Here is a 24,481-nt window from a genome sequence, read left to right as displayed (position 1 = left end):
TAATACAGAGCATGTGTTATATAGTACATGTTATTATAGATTTAAGTGCTACCGCTGCTCTTTATGGGAGGCACACTCTGTGTTCATCCCTGTATGTATAAATGGTCAACTAAATAAAGAGTATTTAAAACTACACCTCTCTTACCGTGCAGACCTGCTGGCAGAGAAATAGCTTATTAATGTAGCATATGGACATTAACATGATATGCTTGTCAAATAAAAACTCCCATGAAAAAGATACAGTATTTAGATTATGTTTTTGTTTGTTGACTAAACCATTACACAAATATGGTTCTCCCCCTACCCAGACAGGTACATGGGAGCTCACATCTGAAAGCTTAGAGCTGTGATCTAAGAAGCCAGTAAGGCTGAAATTTAGCCGTTCTCTGGTCATTAGCAACTCGATTCTTGCTAGCTCATTCAGATATGACAGCAACCTAGGAGCATGGACCATTTGTGTTCTTGATCAGGTTTTCTTAGGACAGAAGGAGCCGGCAGTTGGTAAAACACAAGCTGAGTTTCTGGGAGTTGTTTACTTTGCCCAAGACGAAAGGCTCATTTGCAATCAGCAACCTCTTCTGTTACCAATAATTAAAATCCTCTTCCGAGGCAGCAAGACTCATCTTTGTAGTAAGTGGACCTCTATGGCTGGAGACTATACAGAGAGTGTCAGACTGGGATTAGGACGAGTGCAGCAGAGTCATGGTGATCTATTTAGTCAAAAGCAAGTTAGACTTACCTTATTCATGGAGACCAGACTGTGAGAGCACACAGTATTGTGTATAACACACAGTATTGTATACACAACAGGAAGCAGGGGCCCCTGGGCATCAGACAGTGACGTTGTCAGCAGTCCTGATAGAAGCAGGCAGCAATAAATACATAAACCAGGCCACCTCTACTCCATTAAACCAGAGGACAGACAGGCACTCTATTGGATTTGGGATCCAGAGAAAGCACAGGCACACACACACACACACACACACGCACACACTCCCTAGAGCCCTGCTATGACAGTGTGTGCATTTGTCTCCCTCTAGTTCTGGCAGCCCCAGGGAGACACAGAGGACATACTACACTGCTCAAACACATTGTTTCATCTCTGAGGTTGCCATGCTCGGCCCTAGTCAAGGAACATTTACAGCACAATAGTCTCCAATGCATTTAGGTGACTGCAGAAAAAGCTGTATATTAGGTCAATAAACAATAGACAGTAGTTACTAAAGTGAAGTGCATTTGTTAAACCATGAGCTCCATGCGTTTGCCACAGTGTTTGTAAAGCGTACTAGCAAGTGGCTAGTCCCTCAATGTCCTCCCTGCTCCATCCAGGGCTGCTGGGATAAGCTGTCTGAGACTGCTTCAGCTGCTAGGAGTCCTGCTCTAAAGGGGGTAGTGCTCTGCTGTCATCAGGACCATGTTTACAGTGACCTGGAGCTGCAATGCCATATGGATTCCCTCCAGGCCAATGAGATTAGAGGTGTCATGTCACATCGGGAAGCAGAATAGTCTGTGAGAAAAAGGCAAAGATAAGACCTGTCGAAGTGGGGGTTGGCAGATGGGAGTATATCTGTGTGGAGTAGGAGTAATCTTGAGTTGATTAATCTTAGCTTGGCAAATATTTTCTCTCTTTCTCTGTCTATCTCTCTCTATCACTCTTTAGCTCTATAAATATTTATCTTTCTTTTTTAAATTCTCTCTCATTCTGGATTTTCACTCCTATATCCTTTGATAAACTTGCTAAAGAGGAGAACATTGTTTTGGTTTCTGTACTGGAGAGTTGTTTTGTCCTCAAGGAGAACCAAGACCTCAAGGAAGGCTTCAGATATGTTGAGCTTAAAACTGCTGACATCGTTAATGCAAATGGAAGCACAGCTCCTATTCTAAAATATGAAACTAATGGGTGTGTTATGTAGAAGAAGCCCTGAGGGTCCAATATTTAGACAGCCAACAAAGACACGTGTTAGAACACTAAACACACTAGAGTCACATCTGCTGCCTCTTCAACCATAATGGTAACCATGGTAAAAACCACTTCAGCTCTCTCTCCCCCTCTTGCTCTCCACCTATCCCTCTCTCTATCCCCATCTCTCTCTCTCTCTCTCTCTCTCTCTCTCTCTCTCTCTCTCTCTCTCTCTATCTCTCTCTCTCTCTCTCTCTCTGTCTCCCTCATAATCAACCATCACAAAGACTTTATACTACAGCTAATCAAGGATGATGAGCTGGAAGGAAGCACGGGGTGCTAAAAAATAGCCTGCCAGAAATGGCTGATTCTACGAGGGAGATGGAAGTGTTTTTCCTCTCAGACAGAACAGTGTAGCCGTAGTGGTGTCCTCCTTCACACATGCTTCATACCGCCTTACAAACAGGACACCAGGACAGTCAGCAGGATAAGATATTGTGCCACAACTTTAAGAGCTTTATCTGACATCTCTTGTCAGACAGAGAATGTGAATGGTGACTCACCACATTGTCAAGTTAATGATGGGTAGCTAATGTCATGATGGCAAAAATATTCTGGCTACGAATTCTTATACAAAGCTTCACTGTTTACAGCAATGCTGCTAACTTTTGGGTATTTTTCTATACGAATCCACAATTCTTTGTAAGCTGTCAGAAATGCATCACATACTAACGTTTCACAATACACAAACACAGTATTCAACACTTCTCTAGGGTCAGGTTAGGCAAATCCTAAACATCCTCTTGCAAACACACACACACACACACTATTAGGCAGCTGCAGTCTCACTAATCCCTAGACAATTCAGTCATAACACCTCAAAGCACACCCTGGCTTTAGGTGGTAGTGTTTACAAAACACTATCTGGGATGAGTGTGTGTTTGTGTCTCTGTGTGTGTGTGTCTGTGGTGTCAGGGTCGTGAACAGGGCCAAGGACGGGGTCATGGGTGGATTTAAACAGCACTATGTAAATTAAAGTCCTATAGGATTTCAATGAACACTAATCTGTCTGTATGAGCCAGACTCATCCCTCAGTGTCATCCATCTAGTAACAAAGAGTGTCAGTCAGCATGTTCCCAGAGAGAGAGTGAGAGCGAGAGATAGTAAGACAGAGAAAGTGAGAAAGAGATAGATAGTAAGAGACACAGAGTGGGAGAAAGAGAGAAGGAGAAAGAGAGACATATGTGATAGAGAGAGAACTGGAGAAAGGCAGCATGTGAGAGAGACAGATGAATATGCAGTGGAAGGCAGTAAGGAAGAGACCGAGCTGGAGACACAGGCAGGATGGAGGAGAGGCATTGCCATACTGTAGCCGAAAACAGAGATGATGAAGGCTGTGGGCAGCCCTGGTTTTGTTCTACTATAATTCCAACCAAGAGACTGGCCTTTATGCCAATGAATAGCTGAATAAACTCTGAGACAAAAGACAGAGCCGTGGATAATTGATGCAAATATGCCTCGCTGGCAAAGTAAACAAAGATGATTCTGTGCATGGGCCTGGATGGCCTGTTCAGCAGAATCAAGGGGTTTAGAAGGAAGGAGATAACACAGTGGTGTCAACCAATCAGGCCTTCGGGGAACGACAGCATCTGTAAAACCAGAAACGGGTGTGTGTATGCAGAACACAGCACAGTTGTCTTCCTCTGTGACCCATATTGCAGTAGGCAGCTCCCAGCCCAACTCGTCCCAAGGCTAGGACTATGTTGTCGGAAGGGTGGAGGGAAGGGATTGTGGGGGAAGGTGAGGGGGGGAGGACGTGGGCGAAGGTGAGGGGGGAGGAGGATGTGGGGGAAGGGGAGGGGGGAAGACGTGGGGGAAGTTGAGGGGGGGGGGAGGACGTGGGGGAAGGGGAGGGGGGCAGGGGGTTTAGAATCAAATCTGGTATCCCACTGTCCCAAAATCTAGGCCATCATCATCATCATCATCAGGGTCTATTGTAGTGGCTGATGAGGAGGTGGGGTGTGTGTCTGTGGGTGGGTGGGTGGGTGGGGGTAAGGGGTGGAAGAGGGGGGAGGGAGCGGAAGGGAGGGGAGCTGGGTGGCAAGGAAAGGAAGCAGAAAGGGGAAGAGAAGAGAGAGGGTGCGGGGGGGGGGGGGGGTGGACAGACGGAACCTTTCATGGTTGTCATGTCTCTTACCTTATGAGAAGAAGAACACATCCATCACAGTCAGCACCGGGGGGGGGGGGGGGGGGGGGAGAAAAGAGAAAACAGACAAACAGTTATAAAAGTTAAATATCAGAAAAACAGGGCCTGTACTTTCAGAGAGATTATATGTCTTTATAGACCCCTAGGTGTGTGCTATAATCAGTGTTTTATCCACAGGTGGTGCTTAATACTGAGAGCAGTTTACAGAAAGCTTTTTTTTCTGTGTGTGGTACAATTCCCCGTGGCAGTGTTATAACTTGAGTGTTCCCAGTCCCTTCTCCGTGCACACACTGTGTGTGTTGTCATGTCTCCCCCTCAACGGAGGGATGCATTTTAGAAACTTCCCAGGGACATCGTAACTCCCTCACACGCACAAACAAACACAGACAAAAACTCTTCCCTCGTCTTCAAACATTTCAGGTTAGACATAACACACATCTCCTCCTCATCCGACTCCACTTCCCAGGTAGTCCCCTCCCACAGGAAAACACCAAGTATTATGAATAATCCCTTCCTGTGCGTGTGGCGGAGGTTTGGCGTGCTCCAGGAAGGCCGTGCTCTAATGTGTCTCTGCCTGCACACGCTTCACTTCCTCTCTGTCATGACCTCCTCCACCTCTGCTACTCTCCAATGACTTATCCCCCCTGACCCCTGACCTTAGTGGAGGGGGACATGGGGCCCTCTTTTAAGGCTACATTAGCAGCCCACAGATCCAGGCTATGCCTGGAATGGGATGAGTTTGCATTTTCCTTCCCTGGATCTTTGCCTGGCTGTAACCCTACATCCCCCATGTCTATACACACAGACACACACACACACACACACACACACACACACACTACTGCTTCATTAGGGGTAGTTTAACCAGGGGTTGAACCACTAAGGACTTAGTACGCTCCTATAGAGGGGAGACAGGGGCTTCTAGCGTGTACCCAATGGAATGCTATAAGATGGAAACTTCCACCCAATAAAACGGGACTAGGTGAACTAGGACCAAGACCACAAATGCCTAAGGTGTCATTCCCTGTCAAAAAGTGACAGCATTAAGGATAAGGGCTTTGCGTGTGTCACAACTATTTGAAAAGCCAATGTGTTAGTGATGGCTGTCACTCTACGACCACAAGACAACATGCTACCAGAGACAGACTATCTGGCAATATTAGACGTTGCTGTGGTAACCTATGATGAGCCCACAACTCACTGCCGGGACAAGCCTGACACCCCCTAATCCTTTGGGCCGGAGTGTCTGTGGGGACGGGAGGGGGTGTTGAGTGGGGAGGGGTGATGGCTGAGAGACTGTCAACATAAATACCATGGGTTTGATGCTCCTGTTCAGTTGGGAGGCTAACTCAATAACAGAGTAAATGTCATGAGGCAGGCACACAAGGCTGCTCTAAGGATGCCAAATCAGAAAAGGCTTTATAGCCACCAAACCCTGTTCCTTTTTATATGTCAGATCCCCCCCATCTCTCTCTCTCTCTCTCTCTCTCTCTCTCTCTCTCTCTCTCTCTCTCTCTCTCTCTCTCTCTTTCTCATCTCTCTCTCTCTCTTTCTCATCTCTCTCTCTCTCTCCTGCCATACAAACCACGAGTGCTGCAGTTTCCTATTGTATGGATCTGAGTCCACAGCTCACAGTTTGTACCTCGTCTGAGTGGAACATTTACCTCATCTTTATGAGGTAAATCATAATGAACACGGTAAAGCACATGTCACAGTGACGTGCTGCTATTCCCTGCTCACTGGCCTGGCTTGAGCCTTTGGTGTGTGGTGCAGTCTGAGGAGCTCACTCTGGACCTCTAAACGTGTCATCAGGGTTTGTCTTCACACCCCACTTCCTGTCAAGGTGACACGTGACAGCTGCCCAATTAAACCCCTTCCTGCTACCTTTCTTAAAGGCGTCGCTGTTTTCCGAATGGCACATCTGCCAGGAGGTATATAAAGAGGCTTCACTTTGTCACACTTTTGACCCTCTTCACCCCCCATCTTCACCTCCCACCTTCTGTGCTCCCCCTAGGCTCTTAGTTTTCCGTGGCGAGGCCAAAGTGCTGACTTCATGGGAATTATGGTCTGGCAGCTCACTCTGGCCCCCAATCAGCAGCTGGACTGAATAAAGCATGGGAGGTCGACCCACTGAGCGTGTCCCTGACTGCACCGCTGTCCTTAAAGGGACAGGCAGACAGTAAAGGTATTGGTAATGTTTATGTGCTTACGTAACTGGGAGAATTTGCTTTTGGGTCTATGGACACAAAATGACTTTGCTGAGAGGGAAGTGAAGATTAATGTTTCTATGTAGTATATAGTATAGTGCACATTTTTTGTCCCATCCCCCACACCCAAAAAGATAATTTATGAATTACCGAGTTTGAAATAGATTGTTTGTCGTGATACGAAAGCCTGCCCCTGGAGCATCTTTTTCCACACAAAATGTGCTTCATTATGCAAATGAGCTTAATCTATCAATTAACCAATGAGATTGACTGTGTTGAAGGTAGATGAGCATCTCTTGGTGCCTGAGACCATGAGTGACAGCCAGTCCTCCGGGAGTATACTGAGCAGATTACATGAAGCAGGCCCAGCCCACAGGCTCCAGGGACCCGTCAAGACGTTAGCTGGAAACAAGCAACACGTATGCTTTCATGTAGCATTAGCTTCGATGCTCATCATGTAGCATTGGACGAGCGGCCTCAACCAGCTGTGGATAGCTTAGAGCAGGCACTGGAGAGGACAGGAAGGGAACTTGACACTGTAGCTAACACGGGTCTAAAGAAACATCTAGCAGGACACTGTGGTAAGAAAAGAATCATTATGAAATGACTCTCATCCTGTCTTCAGGTTTACCTTCTGAGATTATACTATGGGCTGCAGAATTTAAAACAATTAAATGAGAAAATACTTGGGGTGGCTTTGATTTACCTCACCCAGTGCAATAAAATAAATGGACAACTTAAACAGGAGCCAACTGTGATATACATCATACTCACCTCAATTGCAATTCAAATATGACTACTACTACTACTACTACTACTACTACTACTACTATGATTTCTGGTGAGCACTATTGAAAGCACCCAAGTGGACAAGGTTTGGTGTCAATACTCTGATCTAGTCTGGCTCAGCACACTTATCAACAAGAAGAACACTCGAGCCAGAAACAGTGAGAGTGCGGAATGTTGTGGTGTATCCACTGTAAGGAGGTTGATGAGAGCCATGGTTAATTCCTATTTGAATACACATTTGAATAAACCACAATTTGTGTTTCAGTTTTACACGGAGAACCATGTTTGGTGGGATTTAGGAAGGCTTTTATATATATTTTTTTTTTTTGCATGCTCATGATTGCTACTGTATGTAGTATGTGTGTGTGTCTGGCTGTGTTCCTGTGCCTGTGTGTTCATCAGAGCCCTAGCAAAAACACCAAGCAGGAAGGAAGCAGTCATTGTGTTTACAGGCATGTGCTCATCCCCCCTCCTGCTGTGCCTACACACACAAAGCCAGAAGTACCGTCTCATCCAGGCAGACGGCAAGTATGCCTGCTTTCCATAATAATAGACCTAAACCAAGCTGCGGGATTACTGCATGACAATGAAGCTGCTCTTTATGCATAATCACAGCCCTTAACACGCTCCCTGCTACATTGTACTGTACTTCCCAAACAAATCCAGCTACAGCTGACTCTGTCGTTCTCTTCCGAGGACCCTAGAGGAGAGGTGTAAAAGCCAGGGTCTTTACACTGTTTGGGCCCTACAGGGAGCCGTACCTCACTTTGCCAGCTGGTGTTTCATGCATTAGTCCCTTGACAAGAGTAGCTGTGATTTTAGCTTTGGCATAGGACTGGAGAAGGTGAAGAGGGACGAATGTGTGTGTGTGTGGGTGTGTTTGTGTGTGCCCTTGTGTGCTCGTTGCCCATGTGGCCCCTCTTGCATGCAATCGTTCCATAAATGGAGAAGGACAGCAGAGAGTGGAACAGCGGGGGGGTTGAGAGGACAATTCTCTTCCATTGTTCTACAATGACAGGGTGTTCTCTTCTGGACCCTGGTTCCTCTAGGGAGGACCCTTCCTGATCTGGCGTGGTTAGCTGGCTCCAACAAAACACTAATATCCACAACTTAGTGCTGTGAGGAAACAGACAATACCATATTCACTACATATATATACCGAGAGCAAACAAACTAAAACTTGCAGAGTATTGATGCTTACAGGCACTTGCATGTGTGGGTATGTGTGTGTTGAGGTATAAACAGTATATGTGCTTTATATTCACAAAGAGATGGACACTTCAGAGGATAGTAAATATGCTGCAGTGATCTTTCATGTTTAATGAGTAAGCACTTCACTCCATGTCTATTTACCATGGCAGGTAGTCTACCATGCAGCCAGCTTCACGCTCCACAACCTTAAGATAATGGACCCACAATCAATTATATATTGTCTTGAGCTATGTCGCATAGGTTAAAGGAACGTAATTGAGAGCATGGTTCACAGTTGAGGCACGCAAAGGGGGTTTCTTGAGGTTAACTGAAGATAACATGAATTTTACATCAGAGTAGTATGGAAGTAGCAGACAAGATTCATGCTTTGTTCTTCTGTCGGTCCAGCTGCCAGCAAGCCAGACAGCCAGTCAGCCAACCTGCCCGCCTGTCTGTCTACCTAGCTGTATGTCTGCCTGCCTGTTTAACTGCCTGCATGTCAGTTGTGTGATGGAGCAGGGAAAGTTCCAGATGACCTACTCATTGTTTGCTGTTGGGTGTCAGAGATAGATGAAATCAGATTTGAAGGACACCGAGGAGATGATTTAGGAGATTAACTAGAGAACACCAAAAGCGCACACCAAGTAGGAGTCTTTGCTACTCTGGAAGACAAAACTATGTTTAAAGGACCTTTGAGTCAAGGGTCTGACATGACATGTTGGAGTTGTGTTTAAGCTTTAATAATCTTCAGCAAAGCAAATTCAAGGAAATAACTGGAGAAAAATCCAAACTATTTCTAAATTGTTCCTCGAAAAACCGGCTTTCAAACAAATACCGTCTTAACACAATCCTCTTTAAAAGTCGGGAAAACATTTAAAAAGCTGTCACTTTGGTTACATAAACCTGGGACTGCAGTGAATATCAAGTCAGCCATGTTTTAATTGAATCAAGCCCACTGATGATGAGTTGGTTTATGCCGTCGTTTACGCCAAGTCTGGTTCTGTAATACAGTACGTAACTGGAGCCCCAAGACCAAAATTGAGGCTGAGCCAGTGAATCACTGGAGTGATCTGCCAAACCATCTGAGGCTGACCCAGCATGGCAAAAATGCATTTGAATCAGAAGAGAAACGGCCATATACATTTCCACATTAAGCAGAGAGAATTCTTCCCCCCTTAAAGCTAATCCCAGGAGCCATTAAAATAAACAAGGGTCGGTTTGGCATTGTTCGGGAACTGAGATCTGCTGACACAAAATGGCGGTTTTGCGGTTCCATCCTGGCAGATGAGACCGAGACCAAAACTCCACAGTCCACGTCTCAGACTCCCTTATTAACACAGAGTGACCTCAGATGGCTATAAGAACGTGACCATTCAGCGTTTAGCAAAACCGCTAGACTAATTCCTGAGTGCACAACATAAGTGGTATTAACAACTGGTGTGAGAACAATCCCCAAACATTGTAGGCCTACCGTATTACACAACTGAAAGCTACATTCCAAGGCACATCAGTATGAAACAATTCACACTGCATCCATTTAACAATTAGCCTAACCGTCTGCAGTGGGAGAAAGGGACCAATTAGTACACTGAACTCCAAACCCCAGCCTATCCAGACACATCTGCTGATGAAAGCGCCTGGGTGGATGAAAGTTAGCCCTCAAGAGCTGATGCCAGATCGGCTTAGTCTCCTTTCATCCTGGTCAGAGCCATCCACAGAGGGAAGCAAAACTGATCTGAGATCAGTAGCTATGGGCGATTTCTTGCTCCCTCAACAAGTTGAAACTACGTGGCTTTTCACATGCACACAAACCAGATGAGCTGGCTGCCAAAACTCCACACATCTGCTCATTCTCCTTCCCCAAAGGCACAAGTCATTTAAATAGAAGATTTTGATAAAAATGGAAATTAGGGAAAAAATCAGAGAGATGCATATTACATCAATTAACTATAATATATGATCTATCTTTGGTAATAAAACACTAATTGCCTATTACCAGCCATGGGCCTTGAAGGGGAAAACCTTGGCTGAATACATTCAGACAATACCTGTCATAAACTTGCCATATTTACCAGCTCTCTATGCTACATTGTGTAGACATAGACTACACACACACTTACATAAACATAAGCACACATAACTATGCACACTCACACACACGAGTGCTTGCACGCACATAATCGCATGCAAATGTACATATGCCACTCTGTCCTGATGAAAGGGTTGTGTATGGACACAAATAACACATAAACGTTTCATAAACACTGTCAGAGGTGGCAAACCACAAAACACAAAGCTGTATCAGACAATGTAAATACCTGTGGTTCATCTATAAAACATCAAGTCTAGTATTAAGTGTGTGTGATGTGTGTGCAGTGTGAGAATGTGTGTGAGAGAGAGAGAGTTTGTGTGAGGTAGGAATGTACTACCAGTAAGGTAATTAGGGTTGAGATGGAGGTATGTGTAGCCGAGGGGCCGGGAGAAGGGGAAGCATGGCTTTAACTCAGCCACTACAAAAGGTACTCAGGTGAGTACACATCAACACCAGTGTGGTCTCCCTGATCAAAGCTATCAGCACAGCCCTCACCCTGATGCCTTGGAAATGGACCAATTAGACTAGGAGGGATGGAGAGAGAGAGGGAGGGAGGGAGAGGGAAAGAGCGAGTGAATGGGGGGGAAGCGAGAAGGAATGGGGGGGCATAGGGGGGAATTGGTGGTGGTTTGGTGTTCCTTACCTAGCAGCAGATAAGACAGGATTATTACCTCTTATTATTAGCCTCTCTGTCTCTGAGAGACAGGTATAGTTCAGTGGCAGAACATTTGACTGCAGAGAGAGGTTGCAGGTTCAATTCCCCCTCTGTACTCCACTTTGGATAAAAGCGCAAGCTCAATGAATACATTTTCCAATTCATTGTTTTATTTATTATACAGTACATTATAAATGAATACATTTTTCCTCCATTTTTCTCTTTCCTTTTCTCTCTCTCTGTCTCTTTATTTCTGTCTCTCTCTGTGCCTCTTTTCCTCTGCTTTCTCATCCAGGTTATGGATAACACCAGGCTAGGGACTGGCCAGTACATTAAGACTGATGTTTGTGGTCTAAGTGGTGATCAGCACAGACACAGCCCTGACATTTCTGCAGCTAAAAGGTGAGTCAGAGAGGCAGGGAGTGAGGCGGCCTCGGGGTGCTCATACACCTCTGATTTATGGGTCTCGGCCTGCCTCCGGGTCTCTGGGCTCTGGAGGCACAGCCCCACCATTGCTCATTCCTACAATCTACATAGGAAGGGGATGATTTCCTCCATGTGACAGAGGGAGTGAGGGGAGGGAGGGCCAGGGCTGGTTAAAGGAAGACATCAATGTGCTTTGTCACGTTTTATAAGGATGGAGTTGTGACCAATCGAGGAAGGGCACAAACACACACACACACACACACACTACACTCACACACTAGACACAGCCACATGTATTGAACTAAATATAACCTATACATTATTTTGTAAAAGTATTCAGTATAGGCTTCATAAACTGTCTGGTAGCTGGAGAAAACCAATTTTCCACATTTCCACAGACTAATCGCTCTAATCTCGACCTGCACTTTGCCACTTAGACCTTCCAATCCCAGACCACAGGACAAACACACACTCTAATCCCAAAATACCCACTATCTGTCTCCATGGAAACCGGTGCCAGGGACCCTAGTGCATGACCCCACATGTGGAAGTGGATATGAGAGAAAGAGTTTTTAAACAGTCCTATTGGACAATAGGTCTCATGTGGTTTGCCATATAAGGACATGTAGTATAACACTGGACCAATCGTTGGGGGAGACCTTACATCCACAAAAGGTTCTGTGTTCTGTTTTGGAACACACACAGGTTCTGTCTGTTTCATTTTGCGCTATGGGGTAAACTTCCTCCTGACTCTATGAAAGATCAACCTGACTGTGTGTGACGATGAGTGTGTTGTACTGTTACAATCTGGGTTGTGACTCAGCCAGGTGCTCCAGCCTGCTCTGAGGTCACTCCTCATCCTGAGGAGAACATCCTCCTTTGCCTCCCATTGCAACAGACAGAAGAATCCATTGGCAAAGTATCCACAACCCTTTATGATATTCACTTAGTATAGTACTGACAAATGTACACTGTGTTCAGTGATGCTAACTGACTACATCTGCATCTGTGAACTCTAGACAGAGAAAACAGCTTCCCATCAGTTGAGCGTGACGATGCTGGAATTAAGGTGCTGGAGAAATGCATGAATTGTGTTTTTGTTACAGCTCTGAAATCCTTCTAGTATCTTACTCCCCCTCTCTTTCCCTCCCCGCTCCACTCAAAGAACCAGCCTCCATTTCACCCAACAATGAAACACATTTCAGAATCCAAATCCTCTGAACCACGAAGTGCATCTCTGAATCCTCCAGTGCAGAGGCGGTGGCTCTATTCACCACAGCGATATACCTCGGCACGAAAGCGAAAGCCTTGCCTGTCACTTTGATTGGTTAATCCCTGTTGAGGGGTTTTTTGGTAAGCTTTTCCCCAAAAGCACAATAGAGAATCCTGTGAAACTAAAGATTATAAAATGGAAACAGGCTTGATGACCTTTTGAACTATGTCAAAGAAACACAACGGGGCTTTCAAAATACCATAGTGAGTCGCACATTGTCTAATCCAAGTTCCAGAAACTCCTCTGCCGAAAACACTCAACAGCTAAAGAGATGTGCATATTGGAGATGCAGCCGGACTATGTAGCTAGGCTGTCTGGAAGCTGCCAGTCTTCCCACAGTGGGACCAGAATAGCTGTGACAGGGCAGCCATGAGGGAGGAGTGTCATCACGACCTGCTACCGATGCACGCCGGGAACAACCGAGAGGCCATGATGACAACATGCTGAAGAAGCTTTATTTAAAGGGGTCGACTGCCGAGATATCAGCGATACGTGCTGTAGATGTTCCATACTGCGGTCCTTAATATATCTAGACCTTCTCATGTTAAAGGATCAAGGAATAGCATCTACCAGGAATAGGCTAAGACTTGGTTGCCTTGCAAAACATTTTGGAAACATACCCAACATGTCTGTGAGATGGCTTGCACACTTCCGTTACAATATCTCCACCACATGGCTAGGTTATTATTGACATTTTCATAGGTAATTACACTGTGGGTTCCAGACTATAATTGAGGTCTACTTCCTTCCTCCCAAGGTTCTTTCAATCTGAGTCTGAAAAACTAGAGAAGTGTGCAGAATGAGGATCAGGAGTGAAACAGCACAGTGAGGACAAGACCTCTCCACTTCCCTCTGAAATGAGAGGGCCAGCTGAACACACACTGTTCTGCTGGTTTCCCACATTCACACATGCTCCCTGGAGAAGGGTGGTCATGTCTGTCTGTCTCTTCGAATCTGTGTCTGTCTGTCTGTGCTGTGTGTGCATTTCTTGAAGACAGACAGACAGACAGACACTCACTCTTTAGTCCAGACTCTGAGTAAAAAGGCTTTTCGTAAAAGGATACACCATTACGCCATTACCCTGACCAGGTAATGACACCAACATCTACGGCGATCGTAGAAATTCTTCATTTTCCAGACAGCGAACAAATTCACAAGACATACTGATTGAAAAACAGTATTTGGCTGGATCTTTGGACAGCTGGGAAAGAGATCTCTCACTCCAAAATCTGAGCTCACACTCCTGAGGCAGGGCGAGGATATGAAATGTAAATCAGACGTTATGATAGCGTTCCCCGACACCCACAGCAAGCCGGAGGGCCGCGCACTCCGTTTCTCCTTGTCAACAGTGATCAGAATCACCGCTGCCCAGCCTGTGTTTTCTTCAAACGGGTCCAGAACTTGTGGGGGTCAAAGCCCACAACGGTCACGCTAACCCGGATTCAAAGCACACCCAGATGCGCTTCCAGAAAAGTACACTTGAAGAAGTCTGATTCTGACTGTGTGTGAGGTAAATGTGGGTCACATTCAACCCAACCCTTCCACATTCACCCTTGACATGAACAATGACATGATTTCCCCTTGCTTTCACTGCCCTCTCCAGCCCACTTTGGCCATCCTTAATTCTTTTACAACTTCCTCTTTACAAGCTGTTTGTTGATGAGGCGCTCATGTGGAGCCCTTCATTGGAACTTACAAAACAACAGCTTTCAGCAGTGACCCAGGGTGGGCTCCCCCACCACTGGCAAACTGCCAGCCCCAACTGTCTGATAGACAAGACCAGTAATAGCTGACAGAAAAACACAGGTTAAATGAAAAGCTTTCACCAGAGGGTAATGAAAAAGCTCTTCATTAAATGAAAACGAAGTCGGGGATGAGAGGAAAGGATGGGTAGAGGAGGAGAAGATGGCAGATTTTACACAGGCCTTCGATTTACTTCGAGGGAACCTCTGTGGATTTTCAATGGGTTGCCTCATGACACTTGCCAACGAAGAACCACCTCTCTAACAGAAAGTTAATTTCCTGAAAAACAAGCGATAGCTGTTTGATATTCATCCAGCTTAGAGAATGACAGCAGGAAGGGAGGTGAGAGCTGAGCATGTAAGGTGCTGAACATCTCCACGGCAGAGGAATAGATTCAACTATCCCCCCCCCCGCCACTACCACCCACCCCACGCTCCCCTTGACAAAGACACCAGAGTGCATAGCATCAGTGCTAAGCTGCTATGTAACATGCATGAGTATCCCTGAAGCCTTTCCCTGTAGCCTTCCCTGAACCAAAGCCATCTCATCTTTCCTCTCTCTTCACACGGCTGGCCCTGTTGGCGCAGTGCAAAACAATGTGTATCTATTTACAATCAACACACTCCATAAGACACACAGGTTTCTATCGCCGGCAAAATGTTGGACACTTGCCCTCGTCAGTCCTATTCAATAGACGGAAATTGAGAATCCAAAACATTGCCCTAGTGAAAGGACATGTGGCTCCATCAGCTTGTAGACTAACAATGGATGATCTCCCTGTGTTTGGCTTCCACTTCCTCCTGACACACAACCCTCACAAAGGAGATAGAACCACTGTTAAGGATTGGGACTGAGGACTCAATACTCCCGTCTGAGAAACTAAGTCTGGCTGTGGAGGGTTTATGAGACTGAAATTTAGGGTTTTAACTCATGAGGATTATAGTAAATTGTTCTAGGGCAATGTCTGTAAACTTTAGAAGATTACGGTAGGTTACTCTAAGTCAATCTGGCCATTGTATTGATCCTTGGTTAGATTAGGTCCACAGTAATAGATTAAGCAAAGAAGGGATAGGGCATAGAAGGTCACTCCACCCCCCCATTACCCCCAACCCCACCTGTCTTCATGGCTGTGGAATGTCAGAGGTGTCACCACAACACCGTCATACGCTCATCTAAAAGTCTGTTTACACTGCTGTCCTGAAGCAGAGCTGAGCTATGCCATCATGCTGCATACCTCCATGGCTTTATCTCGAAGTCTTATTTGATCTAATTTCAGATAATGTGCTGTCTCCGCAGCTACAATATGAGCTTCTCTTGCATCACTGTAAGTATACTACAATGAAACAGTAAACACCATCTTTACCATTAGTATTGTTCCCCAAAGACATATCTATAGCATAATTACACAATTACTGTTGAAAGGTTTCTCTCTCTCTCTCTCTCTCTCTCTCTCTCTCTCTCTCTCTCTCTCTCTCTCTCTCTCTCTCTCTCTCTCTCTCTCTCTCTCTCTCTCTCTCTCTCTCTCTCTCTCTCTCTCTCTCTCTCTCTCTCTCTCTCTCTCTCTCTCTCTCTCTCTCTCTCTCTCTCTCTCTCTCTCTCTCTCTCTCTCTCTCTCTCTCTCTCTCTCTCTCTCTCTCTCTCTCTCTCTCTCTCTCTCTCTCTCTCTCTCTCTCTGTCTGTCTGTCTGTCTGTCTGTCTGTCTGTATGTCTGGCTCTCCCCGACAAGCAATCTATATGGCCTAAATAAGGATCATGGGTATTTATTGCTCCCAGCAGAGTCCTTGGAGTGAAGCGTTGGATTATGGTCTATCCCAGGAGGATGTGGCAATGAACAAACACTTGAGAGGCCCATTGAGTCTTGCTGCTCTGGTTCTCTCTGCTCAAACACCAGCTGACCACACAGACTGTGTTCAGTCTGAACATCCTATCAGCGAGACACTGACTCATGAAAACATCCCTCCCTTTCAATTGGTGTCTAATGTATATGCCAAGACAGACATTTATGTCCCTGGAGTGTGTCCCCATCTCTGTGTCCAGTGGAGTGGACGTCTCAAGGGCAGAGAGAGGAGAACCCTTCACTGACCAATCAGAGGCCAGCTGATCACACTCCTTCCATGACTATGGGCTCACACTTGACTTGCTCCTCCTGAGGAGAAAAGCACTGGTCTGGATCCAATTCAAGACTGCAGGGTTTCATACACACACACACACACATAAACAAACAGGCGTGGTCACGTACACACACTATCTCACCCGGTCTCTCTCTCACTTTGTCTCTCTTTCGCTCTCAAGGACCTTGAACTGCTCATTCTCCTCTCAAGCCTCAATGTCGAAGCTTTGGCTCAATATAAATACAGGCTTCAAAGGGAGGGCTGGTTTAACCCTCTGGAGCCAACACTTTGTTTGAGTTCTGGACAAGAAGATAATCCATACAAATCCCTAATCTCTGTGGGACTGCCATTTATGGGAAACATTCAAAGTGGTGTAAATACAAAGAGGGAAAAGAAAGGCTGACAAAAGTAATAAAAACAGAAGAGTCTTTTTCCCATATTGATCTGTGGTTCAGGAGAAGGCAAGGCAGGACGCTGACTTAAAGGAATTATCTAAGTGAGGAATCAAACCCAGTGGATGACCACAAAGGACAAGAGGATAATCCGATCTATAGGACAATCCCAGGAAATGCTATTTTGAAACACATTGATCTTTTTAAGAATGTTCCCTATAGGGGGAGGAAAACGATAGAGCATTTAGATGCGCTAAACACATACACGCACACACTCAGTGTCTCTCACATGCATATACATACAGTACCTCTCTCACACACAGCCGCACGCACAAACACATTTTATCTTGCTGTGATGACCGGTGACCGAGTGCTGCCTCACACATAAACAACCCTGTCCATTCAGTAAACCCTCACAAGAGGGTCACTGTGCCTCCTCTAACAACAACAGCTTCTCTCAGTCTGGGTCCTCACAGGGAGCTGCTAGACTGCAACAGCCAAGCAGCTGGGCACTCTTCACCCAACACCCAGCCAATCAAAACAGATGTCCAATCATCAAAGCAACCAGACCCGGCCAATCCGGTCACAGCCCTTTATCCGTTGCGTTGTCCACTCTGAGGTCAGAAAGCCATGGCCCAGATCCTGAACAAGTTGATGATGTCACAATAGATTAATCGGTCTGTGTACATTTAAATCAGAAATTATAGAGAGAATGATAGTGTTGCTCATCGATCAATGTGAGTCATTGTGGCACCCAATCACATGTCCCCAGGGTACAATAACTAACTCAAAGCAGATCTACAGTAGGGTATGGCATTAGGAGACACATCCATCATGACCGATGCAATTGAACAAGTGGGTGGGGGTCCTTTTAGTTACATGGCCCTTGTGGCACCCAGACTGAGAATGATGTGTTTTTCTTCCAGTGAGAATGATGGGCTGATGAATAGTCATACCTTGTTTGAGAATGGAGGCCTGGCCAGGTTGATGCCATCTCTGATGAGTTTATCTCTGATCATAATCTTCAGCTTCAGTTTGGGATAAATCACCAGCTCTCTCCGATTACTAGTACCGAGCGTCAGGTTCCGCTGTGCACCCAGATAACCCCCGTTGCGGCCGACCCGGTCACTGTTCGGTTCAGTCCAGGACTTTGACCCCCGGAGCTTGGATTCGTACTGGTCCACCATGTGGGTGGTGTACACCTCAGATGCAGAAGACATCGGCTCCAGGGTGAAGTACAGCCCGCAGGCAGTCTCCTTATCCTCTTCTTTCAGCCTTTGCACAGCGTCATGAATTCTTTGCCTGTGGTGGGGTATGTAGACGCCGATGGCATCCAGGTCTGGGTCCCCGATTTGTTTGCAAACTTCCAGATCATCGTAGCCGTTGTCAACAAATGGCTCGACATATTGGGAGAGCTGAAGAGTCTTTAGCCACTCATAGACAATAACAGGACCACTGCTTGTCATTTTGAGTGTAACAATTGATAAAGATACTCAAAAAAGCAGGTAGCCTATAAGATCCCTTCAGAGGCAGTTACTTCCACATATGAATTTTAAATCGCATTGTAATGACGATAGGTAAGCAGTCCGCAAAAGGGTTTAAACCTCTGGAATCGTGAACAAACGTAATGCCGATTATCCATAACCAAGACGGCATGTATTTCAAAAGGTCTTAAATTTCATGATCTTACTTTTGTTCTGTAAGTCACAAGTTCAAAAATACGTGGTGAAAAGGTAAAGTAGCCTATTACAGTCCAACACTACATCCACGTGAGTTTGACACCTGTCTATATTTGCAGATCAAGGAGAGGACTTCAATTTAGACAGCTCAACTGACCGACATCGTTTGTACATCGCTGTTACTCGCCCATTTTGACTTTGCAGGGTTCTTCAGTTTAAATAGTAATATTAAACAAAGTGAAAATGAATTTGACAAAAATAATACCTATTCCAGCCACCACTCAAACTGAAGAGCAGCCTTTTGTGGGTTATAATAACCGCGTAATACCCGATTTAACGTTGCGCTTTTGGAGATAGTTTTCCTTACTCCGGTATTGCTTTCAACTCCGCCTTTGGCCCTCTGGAGAAATGGCAATCAGAACAGAACGAGTGGAATCCAGAGTGAACAATGAATGTGAATCTGAAAGTAATCCTACATTAACGAGCGCAGCTGTTAAAAAGCCATATAGTGCCCAACCGATTTGGCTGTGCGATCTGGCCACTCCAAGCCGGTAAGACGGTGCAGATAACGACACCTCCACAGCCAACACATTCAATATTCCACCAGCAGAACAGCCGGTGCTTGAACCATCCACGCCCCCAAATTCGTCCGTGGTTTTAAAAATAGTGATGGAATTCCTTCTTTACAACCTGTCACCGAACCGCGAAGCGCACGTCCACGGGCTTCCCACGGACAGTCCAAAGTTAACCGCGAGAGTAGCAAAGAAAGATGCCCTGTAGGCAAAACATTGAGACCAGTCGGACAATTTAAATGTACAGTATCGTTTGCTGGTTTGATTTACGTTTCTCTTCCAGACTGTGTGATTTCGTTTCTCCGGTCTTCTCTCTGTGGCTCTCTCACTCTCGCTTACACACAGCACACACGCTCTCTATCTCACTCATTCAACGTTTCCCTGGATATTTTGTTTTGCCACGCACTAGTGCCCCCTATGTTACAGCTAGGGTACTGAAATATTGCTTCCACAGCCAATGACTGTGCCCAACATTGAAAACTGCACACTGGTTATTTAACAATGGCATTCCATTGCTTTAATATTCAAGCTACGAACATTTCTCATCACAAGCTACCAAGGTTTTGCGCGCTTTTAGCGCTAAACTAATTGGAGCAGCCAGCTTAAGAAAGATAAAGATTGAATGTTTCCCTGTGTTCTTTGTGTGTGAGTGTGTGTCTGTCTATCTATCTATCTATCTATCTATCTATCTATCTATCTATCTATGTCTGTATGTCTGTCTGTCTGTCTGTCTGTCTGTCTGTCTGTCTGTCTGCGTATGTTGGTCAGTCTGTTGGTCAATCTGATGTTGCCTCACACAACAACATCAGTCCAGGGAAACCTGGTCAGCCTGGACAGGATACAGACAATGATAACCAAACACAGGGAAGAGTGCAACGTTGAGAGGGGTGAGGGTGGGCAGGAGGGTGAGTGTGTGTGTATTGGAAAGGGGGTGGTGGTGTGTGTGTGTGTGGAAGGGGGGGATTGCGGTGTCCAACAGGACTCTGGGTAGTGAGCTTGGTGATGCATGCTTTATCAAAGCCGAGCTGACAGCTTGTTAGAGGTCAGTTTGATCCAATCACATCCCACACTGGCTGGAAGTGATCTGCCTGGCTGATTATGACATGCTGCTCACACAGCAGAGCAAACACATCGCCGATGAGAGGTGGACAAGCATCGCAAGCAGGACTCCCCCCTCTCACACACACACACACCCACGCACACACACACACACACACATACATGCACACACTCACACACCCTTTCCCATCCCTCCACCCCTGATTTGAGCAGAACGGCAGAAGCATGCCAGAGATACATGTCAGGATATTAGATTCAGTCAGGGCAGAGAGCTGAGAGGATTCTCAATTGCCTGACACAGCATGATAACACGACCTTCTTTGCCAACAATGTACAACAATGTAGACAACAACCAGGTGTTGGTAAACAGTCTGGTGGATGAGTGTACCTCTCAGTCCTTTTACAGAAATGGTTTTTATTTAATAATGTGTAACACAATACCTCTATTTTCCCACAGATATCAAAGCACCACAGCTAACAATCAAAAGCTTTCAGCCAATCTAATAAAGCCACAATTTACCTATTTCACTTTGTTGCTCATGAAATAACTTCTATTAAACTAACAGTATATGTGTACTGTGTCCTGTGTTTTTTCTGTATGTTAATTTCCTGTTACCCTGTATGTATGTATGATGTCAAAACCAATGTATACAGATTTCTTGGCGTTGGTCATGTGACTGATAAAGGATACAAAAGACAACCCCCCCCATGCTGACTCAGCACTCTACAGTGCCTCGGTCATCTGTGCCCACAGTTTCCTACCAAAAGCTCAGTCATCTAAATCTGCTTACACATGAGGGTGTTGATTCACGTCTGTTTAGATGTGGTCTCCACTCTGAACCAGTTCTCAACAACTTCCCTATCCACCAGACAGGCTGTGCCCACAACTGATGGATGAGGTTACATCCAAGTGGTCACACACTCTCCTCTCCCCTCCTCTTCTCCTCTCTTCCTCTCCTCCTCTCATCACTCCTCTTCTCTCATACTTCTCTCCTTACTTCTCCTCTCATCCTTCTCACTACTCCCCTCCTCTCCTACTCGTCACTGCTCCTCTGTTCTCCTCTCCGCTCCTATCAGAGTGACAAGGCATTAGATTGGTTACAGGAACAGGGGATTATGGTGGCGAGTGGCAGATGGGTAGAGAGGACCTGGTGAGCTCTATGCTGGGTAGACTCAGAGTGATATCAGCAGGCTTTGCCAGTAATGCCATGTTTCCACACCACTTACCCAGCTCCGGTTAGCAGTGAAATGGGAGTGTGTGTGAGGGGGGCACAAACCCACTGAAGTAGCTCACTTGGTTGGCATCTATTTACATATCTTATTTTATATTTCATATTTTACATTATATAGTATTGTTTAGAACTATTTAGACTGTTGTACATGTTCTACTTTTTATATTTACAATTCTTATATGTTTATTGTATGCACCTTCCTGCCACAGTAAATTCATTGTTTGTGTAAACTTACTGAGTGAATGAAGCTGATTCAGATTCAGATTCTAATGCGTTCTTCATTTGAGGTTCATCACTGTGTGATCAACTCCTTTTGTAGTTTCACAGAAATGATTATGTAAATCTTCCTGTTAAAGAACTTGGAATCAGAAACCGATTGTGAATAAAATAGTTCAGAATGGTGACTAGTGCAAATGTATGCAATACCCTTTCTCTCTACATTGAATGTATTGCCATGGAGAACATGGATGGGGAGTTGGGGGGCAGGTCTTCATCATATGAAAAAAGCTTTTTTTACAAACTTCCCTTACTGTAATCAAATCTGATCGACAGATGACCAGACAGATTCAAAGACAATCAGAGCATGACAAGTGTCCACACACTCTGTAGTCTTTTATACTGTTGTCTATGATAATAGTATAGAATAATAAGTTTCTTTCTCTATGCAACTGTCCACGGGCCGCTTTGAGTCTCCTTGGCTACCAGCTTGTAGGTGAAAACCTCGGCGGCTCTCATTTAGAAAATCCTTTGAAATCTTGTCAAGAAACCTGCTTTAGGAACATGGGGAATGAGGAGCATGTTGTGCCAGTTGCTAGGGCGCCTGCATGGGTCAGACCAGGCTTTTACAGGTGGGCATCTTTTAGCTTAACCATTGAAATATAAAGCTTTGCACTGTCCATGTTTTTTTTAATGAGAATTGAAGCCTCAGGAAGGGACACGGAAGCTCAGGTGGTCTTAAATGCCAAACACACAACAGCAATTTATTCTTAGACGTAAAGATGAAATGACACATGACTCATAGCTTTACTTGTGGGCTATGGGTACGGAACAATGGAAGGGACACACAGTGCGAGGGGCACTGTATATCTAGATCAGGCTGTGCTTCAGTAACATGAGAGGAAAACCACCATGTCCTGTCCTGCTGTTGTCATCTCTGGACTCTCAGGAGAGACAGGACATGGATGGGAGAGAGATAGAGAGTATAACAGAGAGACAGAAAGAAACAGAGAGATAGAGAACAGCTTCTGCAGGGGCAGTTACGGCCACAGCGGATGCTCCAGGTACTGATGGTTGCCTGTCATTAGAGTCTGGGTTTACTGTATCCTATTAACATGATTTTCCCACCGTAGTTCTTCCATAGGACTATCTGATTATATTTACCAACACTGATAGCCCACCAGCTGAAATGTAATGGAAAAACCCCACCTCAAAATGGAAGTCAATGAATTTGCTTGTGAGGTGAAGGTGAGAGATTATGAGCATCAGAATAAGACGGTATAATGAGAGGTTTAGTCTATAACCTTTACTGAAGGTATGCAGCACCAAAATAACCATTTATGGATAAAGAAAGAAAATAAGAAGCTCGTTGTGATCTCTGGCGATCTCAGATAAGCTAATCAAAACAAAGAGATATTTCACTGGCTCTCTGGTCAAGGCCAGGGAGTGGATCCATCACAGGCCTCCAGGAACATTGAACCTGGAGCTGGAAAAGACCTGATCTGTCTTTTAATTACACACGGCTGGGTGGGTTCCAATCCCTGGGGACCCCTGGTAATTCACACACGTCAGGAGAGCACAAGCCCTCGACTGGCAGCTCAATATCACCCTACCTAGACTGGGTGAGTATGGAGGGTGGCGGGGGGGGGGCATACACATAGGGAGAGAAGTGGAGAAAGTACATGAGAGAAAAAGAGGGTGGGTGAAAACAGGGGAGAGAAAGAGTGAGGGAAAGGGGGATGCATGAGAGAGAGGAGGGGGGGGTATAGAGGGATTGAGAAACAGCTAATCTCCCTTGGGGGCAGTCTAGGGTTAATTCAGGGAGCAAATGCCGTTGTAAGGGGCCACAGGCTGCTGTCAATCATTCCATCTGACACAACCCTGCCCACATACTTCCTGTGGGAGACCCAATCATCTGTCTGTTTTCAGCTCCACAAAAGCAATCATACTGCAGCAACACTGGCAGGCTGTGTGATCATGTAAACCATCCCAGAGGTGGATACCTTCCTGTATTCAGTTCTAAAACCATTTATTTTCACCCGTAAACTCAGCGTTACTGACCAATTAGAGCACTGTTTTGCAGGAAGAACTTCACTCTGTCTACTGTTGTAATTATCCTAGACAAACAGGCAGACAGAAAGACTGATTGGTAGGCAGGTATGCAGGCAGGTACACAGGCTGGTTGTCAGGCTGGTAGTCAGGCAGATGGGCAGTCAGGCAGGCAGACAGACAGGCAGACAGGTTGGTCAGCTACTAAATGCTCTCGCAGTCTCCTTTGTAGAGAATAACATCTAGTTTTTTATATACCTTTTGGCTTCAATTTACTGTCTCTAGTATTCTGTCAGAACTAGATTGTACTGAAACAGTCATTTAATAAAAGAGCCCAGTTTTGACTGAGACAATCATTAAAATACCTAGAGCATTTCTTAGCTTATTAAGTTATCAAAGAGGGAGAGAGAAAGAGAGAATGTGAAAGAGTTAAAAGCTTTTTTGCAAATGAACGACTTCAACGACCACACAGAACCATCGTTAAAAGGATGTGAGTTCATTTGTGTTGATCATGTATAAAACAATGTGTTAAGTGACTGAAAACACACATTAAGTGTACCCCCCCCAACAAAAAAAGATCACATCATGTTTAACTATCCAGGTAATGAGGTGATTTCCTGGCCTGATCGAGGTGTCCAGCCGTGAAGTCTAGAGGGATAGAGCCTTGAATGTAGTTATAACCTCAGATT

The 24,481-nt window shown here is 45.3% G+C and overlaps 1 protein-coding gene across 2 annotated transcripts in view; it reads right to left on the bottom strand.

The window, feature by feature from the left end:
• sash1a (SAM and SH3 domain containing 1a) overlaps positions 1 to 19,569 on the bottom strand; it is a 144,574-nt gene extending 125,005 nt beyond the window's left edge. For both annotated transcript variants that reach the window (XM_084700115.1, XM_084700116.1), the window contains exon 1: positions 17,942 to 19,569. In XM_084700115.1, the coding sequence (XP_084556241.1) occupies positions 17,942 to 18,451 (510 nt within the window). In that variant the 5' untranslated portion in view covers positions 18,452 to 19,569. The remainder of the gene's footprint in view (positions 1 to 17,941) is intronic.
• Between the last annotated feature and the right edge of the window lie 4,912 nt (positions 19,570 to 24,481).

Source organism: Hypomesus nipponensis, chromosome 6 (assembly GCF_054491055.1).
Source record: "Hypomesus nipponensis isolate SF chromosome 6, ASM5449105v1, whole genome shotgun sequence".
Classification (NCBI taxonomy): domain Eukaryota; kingdom Metazoa; phylum Chordata; class Actinopteri; order Osmeriformes; family Osmeridae; genus Hypomesus; species Hypomesus nipponensis.
This window is presented reverse-complemented; position numbering and strand designations above follow the sequence as displayed.